Below are 17,214 nucleotides of genomic sequence, written 5' to 3'. Positions count from 1 at the left end.
TAATTTCCATACTGTGCAGCAACAGTACCTGCTGAAAACATGTTTTAGTTAGAGTGGTATTTTAATGCAGAATTTAGAAATAATTAAATGCTGTCACAGTGTCATTGTTGAAGCACCGAATGCAAAGTTGGCTCAGAGGCTTCTGCACAGTCCTGCATAATGCAAATGTACTCCAGAAATGCATTAAGATAAGTGATTTCTGCTATTCTTTCCTCCACTTCCATTACCTTATAATGGAGCTCAGCAGGTTTTTATCACATTTTACAATTGAGGGGAGTGATGATTGTGATGTGCCCTCATTTTCCTGTCCATTATACTGCGCTAGAGCCAAAAGCCACAGGTGGCGCTCCATTTCACAGGCTGCCTATGCCAACGTCTGACATGCCGGAGTGACAGTTTGTGCTGTACTGCTCATGTACGAGCGCCGTCCATTTGTCTCTGACTCTCTGCGCGTTTTTAAAAAGCCATAGCGGAGCTTGATGTGTCCATAAACGTCTCTTCCAGCCACTGAGACAAATAGATGACAATATATTATATTAATGCAGCGGAGACACAAGGGTGACCAAGGCATGAATGGCAGAATAATAGGATGATGGGTCTGAGTAAGCACTGCGGTGCTGAGTCCATGCATTAATTAGCTCAAACAAGGCAAGCGTGAATGACTGTCTGACAGGCTGTGGTTTAATCCCGGCTCCAGGAGGAAGTACATTTGATTTATTCTGTAAACTGCGTGATCCTTTTTTTCACTACTTTTTCTCTCTCAGCATATTCCTGACATATGCATCTTTTATTTGACAAGGTTGTGTTCTAAATGCTGCTAATGATGATGAATCGTTAGCGACAGCGGTCTGGGCCACAGGATGAGTTGTTATGCAGAGTGTGTGTACGAGCATGTGAGTGTGAGTGTGTGTGTGCGTTCATCTGAAGCTTCACAAATGTGTCGGGCTTGACATTTTGACAGGCCTCTGCAAACTGTTCACGTTGATTGATGTGCATGGGCGCTGCTCCTGGGTGCCGGCGTCCAATGAAAAGCAGAGGTTGCGGCTGAAAAACTCCCTATTTATCAGCATCTTAATTATACAACAGAGTGGCTCAGGACCTTGTTAGTCTGAGAGAAATAGCCATTGTTATGCTATACCTGATGTTGTGGAAGCAATTCCCTCTGTGTTTATATTTTGCCTTGCAGCTTTAGAGATAATGGGTGATTTATGAGGACTATTTTTCCAGCCACTGGTTGAGGACAGAGGTACTTTCAGTAAACAAAAGCCCCCCCGTCAGACACATCACTAGCACCAAAGGAAGTGCTGTTATGCTCAGCATATTTGCATTTAAGCTATTGTGCGTTTGGCAAATGAATTTCTGAGCGAAGTATCAGATAGATGGGAACAACAAAATAAGGCTGCTCTGATGCCTTTATTCTCCTGCCCCCACCTCCCGGCCCCCACGGTCTCTGGGCTCCTTATACAGTGCTTCCACTTCCTAACAACTTCCACCTTAAAAATTTCCATTAGTGCCTCAATTTCCTCCAAAATAATAAAAAGGGAGAGCAGTCCCTCTGGATGTACCTAAAGCTGTACTCAAGCAATGCAAAACAGTGCTTAATTTAGTTCTGATGAACAAATCCGCTGTGAGCCTCCACCTCGACGGTGCATATGGAGATGAGCTGCCGCCACTCAGATTAATGCGCTACACGTAGAGCAGCTGGTCTGAGGAGGCGAGCCAAATATGAAAGAGGTCTCCTGTGCTCGTCTCTAATTCAATCACATAATCGGAGTCCAAATTGTAACAAAAGCTTTGGTTTGAGGAGTGAAGTACTAGAGTACACCTGACAGAGAGTCCAGCCGTAGAACACATGTAGGTGTTCAGTGAGAGTGGCCTTTGCAGAGAGCAGCCATGTTCAGTGTGTCTGTGGAATTAAATGAATGTTTGGTACATGTGTCTGATGACGTCTGACATCATGAATAAATAGTAAATAAATAAAGTAAAAATAAGTAAATATTCTTGGTTTCTATGGCAGTTTTTTAAATTTTTGAGAAGTAACATTACTAATTTTTTTCTTATCATCAACTCCTCAATGATTTAACTACCATTTGTCATTTAACTTATGAGCTAACCTGTGTCACCTTTGTGTTTTTGGCATTGAGCACATGTAAATCCTTAAGTAAACCAAATGTAACATTTTTTTTGTCATCTGCCATTTTATTCATTAATGTTATTTAGCTATGGTATGTTGTCTTAAATTCCACATAAAAAGCTTTGCTTCCTTTTATAGCCACTGACAGATTTTAAGCCATAGGCAAAACCTAACATAAACTTCAAATGGACCTGATGTAGTTAAAACTGCGTCTCTCACACTCTCACAGCCAGAGTACTATTTTAGGAAGGAATACACAAAAGCCCAGATGTAAGTCCGCCCTGCACTGAGAGGAAAGAAATGAGGGGCAGCTCAGTTGGTCTCTGAAGTTCACTCAGATGTCAGGAACTCTGCTACAGGGAAAAAGAAGACAAGGCGAGCTTAGCTCCTGAACTACGAGCTGAGAACCAGTCGTTGCAGCCAATGGCGTCATTTTACAGTCAAATAAGAGCTAACCTTTGTTCGACTCGGAAGTTTAGTATAGATGAGGACAAGACACCTGCCAGAGGAACTAACATTCAAACATCAGGGGATGAGGCTGACGGCTCTAATTTGCAGTGTGAAACAGTTAAGCAGAATTACTTCTACTGTATATTAGTACTACTACTACTACTACAGTACATAAAAAGATTTAGTACATGTGTTTTTTCTGGTTACATCTCTGACACACTGTTCTTATTACTGGGACTGAGGATATCAACGTCTGGATATTAGGTCTCAGCAAGTATGTTGTTGACATAAAAACATGGAAACGTTGCAGCAACACTGACCTTTGACCTTGGATAACCCAGTGAGTTGATTAGACCCGAGCCATTTACAGATCATGTGGAGAAGCATTTTTCTGACAGTTACTGTAATTGCTATTTGATTTGTGGCTCTTTCCTGTCGAGTATGTCAAGTTGGGAGCCCAGTTTTCACTTGGTGATAAATTTGAAACATGACATAGCGTTTCCACATCACTGTGCATTAAATATTAACTACGGTGCACAAGGGGGAGACTGGGAATCTGAAATGTTCTATTACTCATCATTTGCAGGTCAAACTTATCAAATAATGTATCCATGCTAAAGGCTAATCACCGGGTAGCTTCGTCACAAGCAATTGTGATCTGAGTTAATCATATTTCATCATGATTAATTGAGAGTTTCTTTCAATACTTCAGCGAAGCCAATTTCTTCAACAATATCAATCGGTCCGTAGTTCTTCGCCTTCTCTGACTGCAGCTATCCCTGAGCTAACAAGTTATTTTTTTAGCAAACAGCAGAACACATTGCCGACATGAAACCCTGACCTTTATGATTTGACCGTAACTCTGGTTATTGTAATAAAATCTCTATGGACCTGTCTATGAATAAATCAACAATTTTTCGCCCCCAGTGGTGTATTATTATACCCCATCTACTTCAGAGGCTTCTCTTTTTCAAAGCAGATGACTGTGTTCATCATCATATTCATTTGTACCAGAGATGACTTCATTGATAGGGACGTGTTTGTGAATTTCTACTAACTCAATTATTTATTTTGTTTTTTCGAACAGCTGAAAGAACATGATTATTAATTTTTAAATTTATAATTATTGTTGCACAAAACAGCATGTGATTATTGTTTTATAAGGTGTGCTGCAGTCCTGGTTAAAAAATAACCCTGGTCAAAGATTATTCATCCCATTGAGTTTGTATTTGATTAAACATATAACTTGAAATACTATTTTTTTTAAAAGGTACAGGAATATATCCAGAACTAAATATCAAGGCAAGATATGCTTCTGCCACCGTGTGTGACTCAATGATCTACCCTATTTAAACTGCTAGGGCTACACTGACAACCTTGTGCGCCTAAATCTTTGATTCTGGACCAAGCCTCAGAATTTACTGTACTGTAGAGAAATACTACAGGTTTACTGGCACGACCAAAAACGTGGAGGTTTTTGTCATGTGCCTTTCAACTTTCTTTTAACCAACACTACAAAATAAATCACACGAGCAGACATCAATTATTCTGCCCCCCATTGTTTCCAATTTATATTATCACAAACACTCACACACACCAACCACATTAAAATGCACTGTATGAACTGTTTACTAAGTTCTTCTAGAACCTTAACTCTTGTTCTCTCCTTGTACCACCACCAGGACCGAATTGCTATGCGGACACGACAGTAATACCAGCTGGACGGGAGGTGAAGATCAATGAGTGTACAATCTGTTACTGCACATACGAGGAGGGAACGTGGCAAATTGAGCGCCAGGCCACCTGCACTAAGAACGAGTGCCAGCACAGCTAAAGAGCAGCATGGCCACAGAGAACATTGGCACACAAAACCAGCGCTGGTCCACTTGTAAACTTTAGCCTTTCACCCAGTCTACCGGACATCAGGGTCAGACAGCAGCCCTTAAACAATCCATCATTTATTACATGATCCCTACTGCATTATAGAAAAATGCTTTTCTGAAGGTTTGTAATTCACCCACAGAATATCTATTTATCTATGTATTAAATTATTTATGAATATATTAAAATACCGGGGTCATTCAAGCTTAAGGATTTGAAAAAAAAAAATATTTTTATAACCTCTGTTTTGTATTCAACAATGAAACCAGAGGTCAATAAAACATGATGTACAGAAGACTAACTGGCTTTAAAGGCCTGAGCCTCAGTTTTTCAACACGCGGTGTCACCTGAGAGACCCAGACACCTACTCCTTTACCACCAAAGTAAAGACTACAATTGTGTAATCACATCTTAGAACGATATGGTTTACTGTGAAATAAAAAAGAACGACGCAAAGTCAACGCAGAAGGAGAATCAGACGACATGAACAGAAACTGTCAACAGGAACCCTGACTGTTTCCTGTTTTCCTATCTTTTTGGATGTACAAACGTGTTCTGATTTGAAAGTGATTTTTTTGTATTTCTCTTGTTACTGTGTTCATGTTTCAAATAAATGCACATCTGTGTTCTGTATTTGCTCAAGTTTTACTTTTCACCTGTAAAGTCCTAATAGATTTTGCTTAAAAAATGTGGTGCTCTATTATTAATGACAGGGAATACGGGAATTTATGTAAAAAAAAAAACAAAAAAAAAAACAAAGCACAGAAAAGTAGATCCCTTGGTCAATAAATAGGCAACTAGATCAATGCTGTGTTTATCTACATCACTGCTGTCCCATTGTCTGTTTTTTTTTAGAACAAGCAGTACATTGATCCAGTAGATGGCAGTAATGCAACTGAAAGGAAACAAGCTGCCACTTAAACCTGAGAAGAAGTCACTGGTAGGGCCAGCTACAGAACCAACTCATAGATCAAATGTATTCTGAATTATATTGTATTTATATTAACAGATATAGTTGTGAAATTTTCAAATTGTGAAGACGTGTTGCCTCAGTCTGTTCGGCGATGACTGGACATTATTGGCTTTGACATGTCTGTCATGAGATGTATTTCTAACACTGTGTCCTCATAACTCACTAGAGATACGTCAAGGTCTTTGTGAAGTGGAAAGCAGACATAGTTTTGTAGCCATGACTTATTGCAGACACTATGCTCCTAGTGTTGACACTTGCATACTGTATACCTGGACTGGACACTACTGTATGTGAAAAACAGTATTTTTATTTATAGTTTTTTTATTCATTTATATCATTTATTCAGTGTGAAGAATAAAGTCAACATTTTCAGGATTGTTTAGCAATCTATGGCTGCACTTAGAAGAAATGACATCCATATATAGTAAATATAGTTCAAGGTTCATCTAAGCAAACATAATTATCGTGGTGTCCCTCAGGGGATGACCCTTGGGCCACTTTTGTTCCTATTCTTTCTGACTACCAGTTAAACCAGAGCTGCAGGCAGCACTAACCACATGTCAGGGCTTGATGTGATTTTGACTTTGCTTTGAGGTTGGATCAGACAGGATGCTGTGCAACCTTGAGCTTCAGTGCTACGCCAAGATCACACTGGCCAAATTGAATGTCCATACAAATGACTGCTTTTAAACTAAATCAGATGGTAAATAGGACTCCATCCCTTAAAAATGGGTAAAATGTGTCCACATTCATTATGTGTAAAGGTGCAGGTATTTACTAACAGTATAAATGTGCTCATATTTTTGACTTTTAAGATCATGTTTTTCTCTTTTACTGTCTATTTGTATTGTTGTCCATTGATGCTCAAACCCTAATACGATCTGTAAGTCTCTACAAATGTAGTTTTGTTATAATTATCCCTATTATATATTTTTACATAGGGGAGTAACACATAACTCTACCTTGAAAAGGCAAATATTAAATTAGTTTTCCTGAGGATGTTGAGTTTGCCTTTTGGGAGTGTGATACTAATGCTGAATAAAGTCTACACACTCTTTAATAAAGGCAAAACTGGACGCTTCAATGTCACTGATCCCAATTTGCTTCCAAAAACCTAAAACCTAAAATGTCGGGGAGCTTGTAGCAGATTTTTTCTTGTCTTTCCCTTTTATTTAAAGGTAAAAGATAATGCATTCATGTAGCTGACACAGTTCTCACAGAGCGGCAGTTCAAATGATGATTAATAATTCAGCTCCAGGTAATAAACACTGAAGGGCAGAGTATGATAATTGGAGGCAGTTGCCGTGTACCTGCTTTTTCCCTGTTATCTTTTGCAATCGAGGTGCAGTGATGTCAGCATCACCCTTTGAGGAAGTGATGGCCATGCCGCAAGACTCTTTGATCAAGGGGTTGCCAGACAACGGCGTTGCACCTCCAGCAGGGAGACGTGCCTGCCAGCCTGCCACCAGGATTGAGGTAAATAAGCTTAAATGCATGTGCATGCATCATGGCAGGCTCCTCTCAGATCAGCGGGGGAGCCGTGACAGACATCTATTAGTTTTTCTGGTCAGGTTGAACTTAACCCGTTGGTGCGACGCTAAGGGTGCTCTCAGAGCAGACTCACTCATTTGAGAGACACCAAGACATGTGCTCGTGCATACGGGAAGCAAATGAGTGGAGGATTTTCCTGTCTTCCCCACAACCATCACCTATATCATAAACAGCTCATTTAAATGTGTTTAGTTTTCTCTCCACTGCAGCTCGTCACTGTATCTCCTCTCTGTACAGTCTCCTGTACACACATAATCTCCTTTCAGCTAATCCTTTCATAGCTCTCGTATTTTCTACTTTGACACCAACCATCTTCACATCAACTCTTCCTTCTTTCTTCACAACCTGGTGTTCAACACATCTCCACTCTATCTCTGTATTTCTGCAGATTCATCTTGACTGCCTCACTGAGTTTATGACCAAAGTGTTCAATACTTGGTCCTCGTTTTTCATTTTGTCTCTCGTGGTCTGAGCTGGTTCAAAAATATCATCATATATACAGTAATATACAGTAACCGTGATGCCTTCATCTTAGCCTACGGTTTTACTACTAACTAAATATTGTAAATAAAACAAACACCCTTGTTTGCCATGACACTGTCCTTTTCAGGACTGTTTTTTTTTAACCTTTTTTAAGTGTGCACACTGGATTATACTGTCGTTTAAAAAAACAACTAGAAAAACAAGAATTTGTTATACTTAAATAAATAAATAAAAAATGTATCAAGTCTGAAAATGTCACAATCCAATTAAAAAATATAAATTAAAAAAGTTATATATATTTAACATTTTTGTAAAACGTATCATTTTTATTTTTTAAATAATATTAAAGTTATATGTTTGTAAATATTTTTAACTATATATATAGATTTATGGATGTATAAGTAATAATTAATTTGAGAAGATTAATCAGATTAAGGTTTTAGAATCCAATATCTGAAGGATGGTTTTTGAATCCCAGTCATGGATGTGACCAGGGCTGACAATCTGTTCTTCACAGATACATAGAGAGTAATTTCCCCCTGACATGATTAGTGGAGAATAGCGTAAAAACCCCCGTCTCACACTGTCAATCAAATGTCCGCTTCTATACTGTACTTATATACTACACCATCTCTTTTTACTGAGCATTGTGCTGTATATTAAATCATCATTTTAGTCTCTGACATCATTTTCTGTGCTCCATCAGCTCCACTCGGCCTGCACTCTACACCTCTCCTCTGCACAGTCTGTTACTTTAGATGGTTGACCCCAGTTGTTTAAATTCTACACTCGAAGAACAAACACTTTTTTGTTTCTAACTGCATCAGTACAGTCATCTATCCTACCATGAACATATAAATAAAATGGAAAAAATCCACATCCACAGTCTCTTTCCATGTCCCAATCAACACAAAAATCCAATAATTCTGTCCTTGGGGCAAACCTTACTCCTATCTCCAGAAAATGTCATCAAAATCCATCTTCTCCTTCCTGGGTTATCCTGCACACAGACCCCCCCTCCAACTCTGCTGACAACATGGACTCTTTGCAGAGGTAATAAATAAATAAATAAATAAAATGCACCAAAAATACAAACTTACAGCTCAGACTAAGGCCGTGTTCTTTCATTTTACAACAGAATGCTGCACAATGTCTAATTTCCCCCAGCAGCTTTCCTGCTGCGTCTCCGCCTGGAAAGTAATGACTCTGACCGAGGATGTTATCTGTCACCCCCATCTGCTGTGTCCAGGCCATTAACATTTACAAATGGCTTCAGATTGGTTCAAATACCAGCGCTAACACAACTTTGGTTCTGTGTAGCACTGGAAAGAAGAAAGCGGCAATAAAAAAAAACTGTCTATAAAGTCTGCACATCAGAAACAGCGTCGCGTCTGAATCTTTGACATCAAACTCCCAGCAGTGGTTACCATCTCCAGCCCTTCAAAGACGTGACATTAATTAGAAGCATCTCTCAGAGAAACCCACAGGCCATGCACTGGGGCTCCACAATGCTGTGATTGTGTAATTAGACCTCTCTGCTGCACAGTCAGATGAGATGTGTTCATATTACAGTAGGTGATGAAATCCATTATTATTTTATGGCAATGAGCCCCTTCTGTCATTTCTAAACAAAGAACTCTGAACCCTCTGGTCAACGATGGAAAAGACCCCGAAGAGTCACAATTAGACTTTTCCTCACTCACAAAAGAAAAAATGGGGGGGGGGGGCATAATTGGCTCCTAGGTGAAGAAAATTAAGAGTGTGCCGTAATCATAATGGCATTAAATTTTAAATACACCTTAGTTTATTATTCTGTGAATCTTCATAAAAAAAATCTACACCTGCACCAGAGTGTGAGTCTCAGTTCCTTTAGCATCAGCGCTGTTTTATTTAGCCCTGTGAGCATGTTATTGTACTGGCATAAGAGCAGGGTAATTAAATATTGTTTCATTTTTGTGCTAGGTCAGGGTGTCCGAACCTTTTTCTAAGGGTGGCAAATTAGGTGATATAACAATACCCCAGGGCCAGCTTTAGACTTTAATTAAATAGCAAAACAAGACACTGCATTTTTAACACAATAATTTAGTGCATAATAAAACCCCTAGTTACGCTGATAATGTAATCCATGCTCTGTTAGGAACAGATTCCAAGGAAAGCTTTTGTCAAACTCGGTAAACAATTCGACCTGAAAGAACTACAAATGCACCATTCTTTGAAGTAAAGATGCAGGTTAATATCGCAAGTGAATACTAAAATAAATAAAAACAAGGAAAGTGATAAGTCAAGCCAGAAATAGAAGCTAAGAAATTATTCAATAAATTCAAAATAAAAAATAACCCTACAAAATATTAGTTAAATTGCACCTTAAAACTTTTATATATATATATAAAAATGTTATTGTGTTTTTGACTTTGTTTAGAAAATGGTTATAAATAATAATGGGCCACATTTACTTTGTATATGTACTGCATTCGGACCCAGAGCCAGACCTTGAACAGGTCTCTGTAAAGTGATCATGTTTGTTATTTATTGCTGATAATAGAAATTAAAGATCATTGATTGTATTATTTATACAGGTTTCCAGTTTTGACTCTACAATATAACAAATATTTCTTTTTCTTTTTCAACATTTATTAAAACCAATTATTAGTTCATGGCAAACGTATACTATATATTATATTATTTTTATGAACTAAAATCAACCTTTTTGCTTTTGCCTGTGGGTTAAATTATGTGAAGTGAAGTGAGTTTAATAAATCCTACATTTCTTGTTGTTTTTGCAAAATTACTATAAAATGCAAAACATAATCTCTTTCCAAAGCCTGTCACGGCTTGATATGAAAGTTGTAGCTGCTTGACTTGAAGTTCAGAAATGAAGAAGAAGAAAAAAAAAAGCATTCGATTAAAGCTTCAGATCAAACCACATCAGTGTCGACTTCAATCTAAAGTTTTCAAAGCAGAAGGTTATCATCTTTCTAAGACAACTGTGAGCAGGAGTCAATAGTCCTGTCTGTCTGCAGCCTCGTGAGGACTTTTATGACAGGACTTGTTTCATGTCACAAAAAAAAAAATATCCCTGTGAGACAACATAACATTTGTGTGTGTGTGTGGAGTGACAACAAAGACTCAGCAGCTCCATTACCAAAATGCACCCTTCTGCTCCTGTGTGTCTGCTGTTAAACACTGGAGTATTACACATGTGGGTTAAATACAGATCAGTTTCTATGAAAAGTATAGTCAAAAGAATAAAAATAAAAACAATCGTCTCAAAAATATTACAGTTTCTGAAACTGCACTGAAGACAGTGGATACAGACGTCACATGCACTGTTGTCCAGCTACTGTATGTCCATAATTTGACCAGGCTAATGCACTAGACCACTGTCATCATCCTACTGCAAACGGCGAAGAGAGAAATACAACTGACTCCTAAAGACCTCCTTTCTAGTTTTTTTGTTACCAATTTATTTTATTTTTTATCAGTGGAAGGGTGTGACTGAAACAATAACGATAACACAAGTTCCTTTTTTCTTCTGGCCACTTTTGACACAATGATGAAAACCTTTAAACTAACAACAGGTTATTGACATACACGTGAACTAAAACAACAAAAATGATTTGTTGTGAAATTGTTGCTCTCATGCAAACTGCAATCTTTAAACTTCCACACATCATGCCATCTTGACTTCCATCACTGTTCAGCAAACTTTCTTGCTCACTGACGTCAGTGAATGCATCTCGTGTATCTTATTTGCTGTTAACAAATAAACTTCAGGTGCATTACCGCCACCTATAGGAAAGGAGTATGTGCATCGGTGTAACTGCCGTACCAGCAATAAGAGATTTAAGAAATGTGATATGTGAAATTTTTTCATGCATTACTTTTCTATGGTACTATGTTATTTAATCAAACTGACCTGTTAAAGTATTCAACTATTCATTTTATTATTGTTTTATTTCTAATTATTTCTTAATATTTACATCTCTACTGTCATTTAAATGGACTGTTTTAATTATAGCATATTTATAGACCAAACGGCGGCACTTCTTCTCCTAAATTTCACTGAATAATTATGAAGGCTCCAGGTCCTAAGTCTATTTATCTCCAGAAAAAACAAAAACAGCTGAAGGTTATGAATGTTCAATGACGATTTGCAGCATTATTTCAAATTCTGCAGCATCGCTGAGTGTTTAAATAGAATTGTCTGAAACAAAAAGCCTTGTTATCTCTGAGTGAGCGTGGACTTTCTACTTAATGTGGACCCGTTATCAACTGCCTGGTTCATTAGCAGATTTCCAATCACTCTGGGGGTTTTTTTTCCCACAGAATTTGTCCCTTTAAATGACTTTGGCCTGAATACAGAGTAAATTCCAGCCCTGTGTTCCTCCGACAGTGGTTTACTGGCCTGAACAGTGCAGTTCTCAACGTTAATTTCACCAGACAGCTGTTAAATGCTGGTCAAGAAGAGCTTTGAGGTTTCCATTTGCACCTCCAGAGATGATTTCTAGGCACATTACCTCAAATCCATTAAATCCAGCCCTAAATCTCCTGACAGTTTAGCGAGTCGTCCACATGTAACATTCCCATGTGATTACGGGGCTCCTTGATCAATCTCGGTGAATCACTTCATGATTGAACGCCTTGGTCTCTAGAGTCTGCAGCCTGAAATTGTCCTTTATAGATCTGGTATTATATCTCCAGCACTAATGCTCCTCTGCCTCCTCCTCCCTTTCTTACAACTCCTTCTCTGCTGTTAGCCAGACATTCACATTTTCAATTTCACCTCTCTGCCTTGTCTTGCCTGCAGCCGAGGATGACACTCTCTGTTGCAGTGCTGAAATGTGTGGCCATACATACATCTGTGGGGCATATCTAACCCAGTGACAGATACGGTTCAGTTAACTACAGCTGGGCTTTAGAGGAACAGGATATGGCGGAATCAGACAACTGACTTGCCTCGATGACATTGTGGAGATCTGAGCCCACAGGGAAAGCAAATCCCCTATTTTCTGCAGACAATATGGGTTAGCTGTGCTTCTGCAGGTTCAATCTGGCCCCATCTATCACAGATTGTAATAGGGCGGGTAAGTGAGTGATAAAGCGTAGCACATCTTGGAGGACAATGTTGCAGCATTTCATCCCAACCTGGCAGCCTCCACCAATGTGACCTGCGTGTTGAACACTTTTTAAACGAGTGTTGAATCCAGTGGCGCAGCTCTGAGCCACACGCATCTGCATAAGTTGTTGTCAGACGGGGAGATGGTATTGTAGTATTGTGCATTGTTAAGTTATCAAGAGAGTAGCAGCTTTGTCTCAGCCCTGTAGAATACTAAGTTCTTAATATATGCACCCAAACATTTTTCCACATGTGCATTTCTATACCCCGGTGGTAATTCATCATCCAGGTTCTGACAAATATACTTTGAGTTTGCTCAGTGAATGTATAAGTAGTAATGTATAACTGACGTACTGTACATACTGCAGCACATTCCCTTAGGGTGTTTAGTGTATGAAAACTGTGAGGACAACAAACCATGGTGCAAACAAATCTGCACCGTTTTTTTTTTTTCTTTTCATTTTCGAACACAAAAAGCCCAACATGTCAGACAGGAGATGGGGGCTCAGGCTGTGGTTGACCAGTCTCGAGCATTTGATATATTTAAGTTTCAAAAGCTGGTAATTTCACTTTGGTCCAGGTAATGGAAACAACCACGGTGGATGTTCAATAATAGAAAACCAAGATCTCAATGTACAAGTCTATCTTTCTGTGCGACAGAGAAAATCCATTACCCTCAGTGTTTCTTTGCCTAATGCAGTGTCTTATTTTGTAATTGAAATTCACAGGTGTGCAGCTAAAAGGCTGAGGTGTGGAGTGGCAGTCTGTATGTGATAGAAAGAGACGGGAATATTGCAAAAGTAGAGATGAACTAAAATGGTTCTTCCAACACAAAAGCTACTTCGACACCATTCTACCAGGGATTGAAAGAGGACGGTAAGAGACACAACATAGATGTGGATAATTACAGTACAACACGATTTTCTATTTTCACCTGCTCAAATGATGTTGTTTTATTTTTTATCTACCATTGGAGAGGTGGACACTGGGATCTCTGACTATTTCTGAGAAGATCTGCACTAATGCCTTTTGTGGCGTGTGGACAGAAGATATGAGGAGTAGATGTATATAACAGTTGTTGAAAGAATAAAGAAAGTTATGGCAGTGATCCAGAATGAAGAAACCATTTGCAGGGGGCAGTACATGCAAAATACACACACACAAAAATATAATTTAATTTTTATGTATGTAGTTTAAATATAATTACTATTCAATAGCATCTGTTTCATTTGTATTATTATCCCACTGTAATTCAAATTAGCGAATGGAAGGGATTGTTTTGCAAATTTAAGTACCATGCTAGCTAACGTCAGTAAAAATAAAATTATTTTTGTGGCGCAGGACCAAATGATCCACAGCTCAGTTCTAGTCCCTGACCTGAAGGTTGGAGACGCCTGTTCTAAACATTAGTAAAGTAAAGTATTCTCTCAGCATCTGTGTGCATTGAGCGATGACACTGAGTCCAGTAAAAATATTCAATATTAAGCTAGGTCTTCTTGGAAATTGGAAGAGCTATTCTTGGAAACACAATTCCTAGTACTGTTGGATGTTTTTGGAGGAGCTCTTTACCTTGATACTCTATGAAGTAGTTTTTACCATGGATACTCTTTCTGACACCAGGAGTTAGAGTTTGGTTCATCAGGGTTTTTATAAATTAAAGGCATTATTTTATTTTACCTATACCTGTTTTTGAAAGAGAAACAGACCTTGTACTTATTAATGAAGTTTGGCCTCACTTCTGATTGTTTACTGAAGTTCCCATCATTTTCAGGCTGCATTTTAAGCTGTTCAGCTTGTTAAATGGCATTCATGCTGTGTCTGGAAAAACATGGCCTTTGGGTGTCAGAGCTGATGAAGGCTGGTGTGAGCCGCTGTCAGTCCTATCACTGGTGGTTTCATAATTGTGCTAACAACTTCCCCAAAAAATGTCAGCAACAGCAAATCATCTCAGCCCGGGTGTTTAATTCCTTACACAAAGGAAGCTGATCGTAATTATTCATTTGATTTAAACCACAGTCACTGTGGTGTCGCTAGAATCTGTAATCCTGTTTAGAAGCCGTTTATAACGTCACACAGGCTTTTTTCACTTGTTAGTTCTGTGTTCTCGTATGCGAAATATTGTTCAAGTCAATAATTTAAACTGTTACAACACTGGCAAAGTGGAGTCACCTCCTAATTACTCGCTGGATGATTATTTATGAACAACACTTCTTTCACATTCATCTTTTCATCATCATGTTCCCCTTTCATGTTCAGGAGCCTTCTGTTTTTGGAATCTCAAGACGTGTGCGTCCCTAATCACTGTAATGATGGAAGACGTGAAAAGGTACAGCAATGGCTTTTATTGCCATCTCTCAAAAAGCAGACAAACGCTGTTATCCAACTTTGCCATGATTAATTGCCGCTTTAATATCTACTGCAGTTAACATATTCATCACTGAAAGTGACATTGCATTGTGCTGACTCTCCCCGGGGGAGTGTTAACATTAAACATCACGCTCAGGCAACATCATGATAATCCGGTGGGAGTTTCAGGGAAAGTGTGTGTCTGTGTGTGTGTGAAAAGTGCCATAATAAAAGCATGATAAAGACCAGATTTCTGCTCTCCTGCCTCCCTCATGAAAAATGTACAGCGGCGTATTCATTACTTCATTGAGCTAACTGAGTGTGACAAGCACAGAGAGGCAGCCACCGAGGGCAGAAATACCTCTCTGCAGCAAAGCCCGTGGCCACTCTCTGAGGACAACCCACTCACGGGAGCTGGGTCTCTGTTTGGACTCAGCGTTAACTCCAGCCAATTTGCTCCCCAATCTAAGGCTTGCACAGGCATCAGGCAGTAATCTATTCCCTGCCTTTACAGTATGATGAATACGACCCACAGGCAATGATTCAGGGCCCGTGGCCATAAATAGTCTGTGCATTTTTGTCAGTTTAAAAGACAGAAGACATGCTGACACCAGCACTAGGCGTCAGATGAGAGAGAGGTTGTTTGTATTGAGGTGAATTGCATGGCAGCCAGTGTCATAACTTTTATGACACATACAGTTGTATACGCACCTGCAGATGCCTACTGCACAAAAGCGGGACTGCATGTAAATTAAGTGAACAACTTGCAGACCTGCAGTGCTAAACAATGCAGCCTGTCTTTTTTTTTATGAAGTCTTTATTCCACTAGTGGGTCTCATCCCATGGTTTTAGCCCAGAACACATTAACACTGTTGTCAGGAAACCGGAGAAGTCATATCATACTCTGTCTATTTGTCTTTCTGTCGAATTACTAAAAAGCTGGCACACTCGCCTACATTGCAGAAGGACAAAATAAAAAGCCTTTTACAGATGCAGTTCAGTTCTGTTTTAATCCTTTACTTTTGACAAAAAGCAATAACCATTTGTCACAGTGCTATTGGTGTTGGATTCAGTTTTAGATTGGATACTGACTACTGTCTGACTTTCTTCATATTAGATTTTGTGATATTTGATAGACGTGCACTGCAGGCAGGCCAGAGATGGGGTCAATATCTTCTTGTCATGCTAATGCCCCAACCAAGGACTACTAATATGTCACTGTACAGTATTATCCTGAATAATCAACTCATGAGGAAAAAAAATAGTATTTATAATACAAAAACGATGAGTTTGTCTGACTGCAACCTAATTTTCCATTGTCATTGGCCCATGTTATATACGCCAAGACTCAATAACAACAGTAGCAGTTCTGCCTAAAGTTGATGTATGACATTTCATTAAAGTATTAAATAATTATGGTGTAATAAGATAAAATACAATAAGACAAGATAAAAAAAAATAAGCATTGATAATTTAATTTTTTTTCTTGTCATGCTAAGGCCAAAAATAAACAAACAATAGGAACAAGACTTGAACAAAACCCCAATACTTAAGGGTTATGTTACCTGAGGTATAATAAGTTTGGTATTGTTTATAGTTTGTGTACAGGGCCAATAAGATGTAGAGACACGGGGTACGTGTGTAGTCTCAATGACACAGATCCACGACTGTCCTCTGTCATACAGGGCTGATAAATAGTGCAGTTTAAATGCAGAGGGAAAGTAAGATGTTCTGTGGAGGTCTGGATGACATTGGAATTGTCTAAGCTGTTTTTGAAAAGGTACTTCTCTGGGTCTCAGTAGAACGTGAGGTCTGGTTTTTCCAGCAGTGGTAATAGTTTGTTCAGTGTCCTTCTCTACACCACACCTACATCTGTGTTCTGTTCACTGCCCATTGTCCTTGACCAAAAGGATGCATTAGTGACTTTGCTCTCATTCAAATAGCCCTGCAGCAGCAGCAGCAGCAGCAGCAGCAGCAGCAGCAGCAAAGCCTCCTAAAACCAGAGCAACAGCTTCTCTCTGATGAATGTGCCTTGCTCAAATTAATGGACGCTGTGCACTAGAACTGAGCCCGGCACCATAGGCAAGCAGTCGGATTTAAATAATTTCTGAGGCTGGGAGGGTCTAGAGGAAGCCAGAGGAGTCGACTAATAACACAGGATTTAGGAACAAGTGTGTGACTCCATTCACCAGGGAAACAACTGATTACATGCAATAAATAAGACCATCTAAATCTGGAATGGAATTTAAATTTGTGCAGCTATAAAAATAGTCAATGGTA

At 39.0% G+C, this 17,214-nt stretch overlaps 2 protein-coding genes across 4 annotated transcripts in view; one reads left to right on the top strand and one right to left on the bottom strand.

The window, feature by feature from the left end:
- Window positions 1-5,208, top strand: part of vwc2 (von Willebrand factor C domain containing 2) — a 41,858-nt gene extending 36,650 nt beyond the window's left edge. The window contains exon 4 of the mRNA XM_008322176.3: window positions 4,267-5,208. Coding sequence (XP_008320398.1) covers window positions 4,267-4,418 — 152 coding nt within the window. The 3' untranslated portion in view covers window positions 4,419-5,208. The remainder of the gene's footprint in view (window positions 1-4,266) is intronic.
- mocos (molybdenum cofactor sulfurase) overlaps window positions 1-17,214 on the bottom strand; it is a 103,560-nt gene that overhangs the window by 69,713 nt on the left and 16,633 nt on the right. The gene's annotated exons all lie outside the window — the stretch shown is intronic.

This window comes from Cynoglossus semilaevis, chromosome 12 (assembly GCF_000523025.1).
Source record: "Cynoglossus semilaevis isolate Cse_v1.0 chromosome 12, Cse_v1.0, whole genome shotgun sequence".
NCBI classification, from domain to species: domain Eukaryota; kingdom Metazoa; phylum Chordata; class Actinopteri; order Pleuronectiformes; family Cynoglossidae; genus Cynoglossus; species Cynoglossus semilaevis.
Note: the sequence above shows the minus strand (reverse complement) of the source record. Positions and strands in the feature narration are given on the sequence as shown.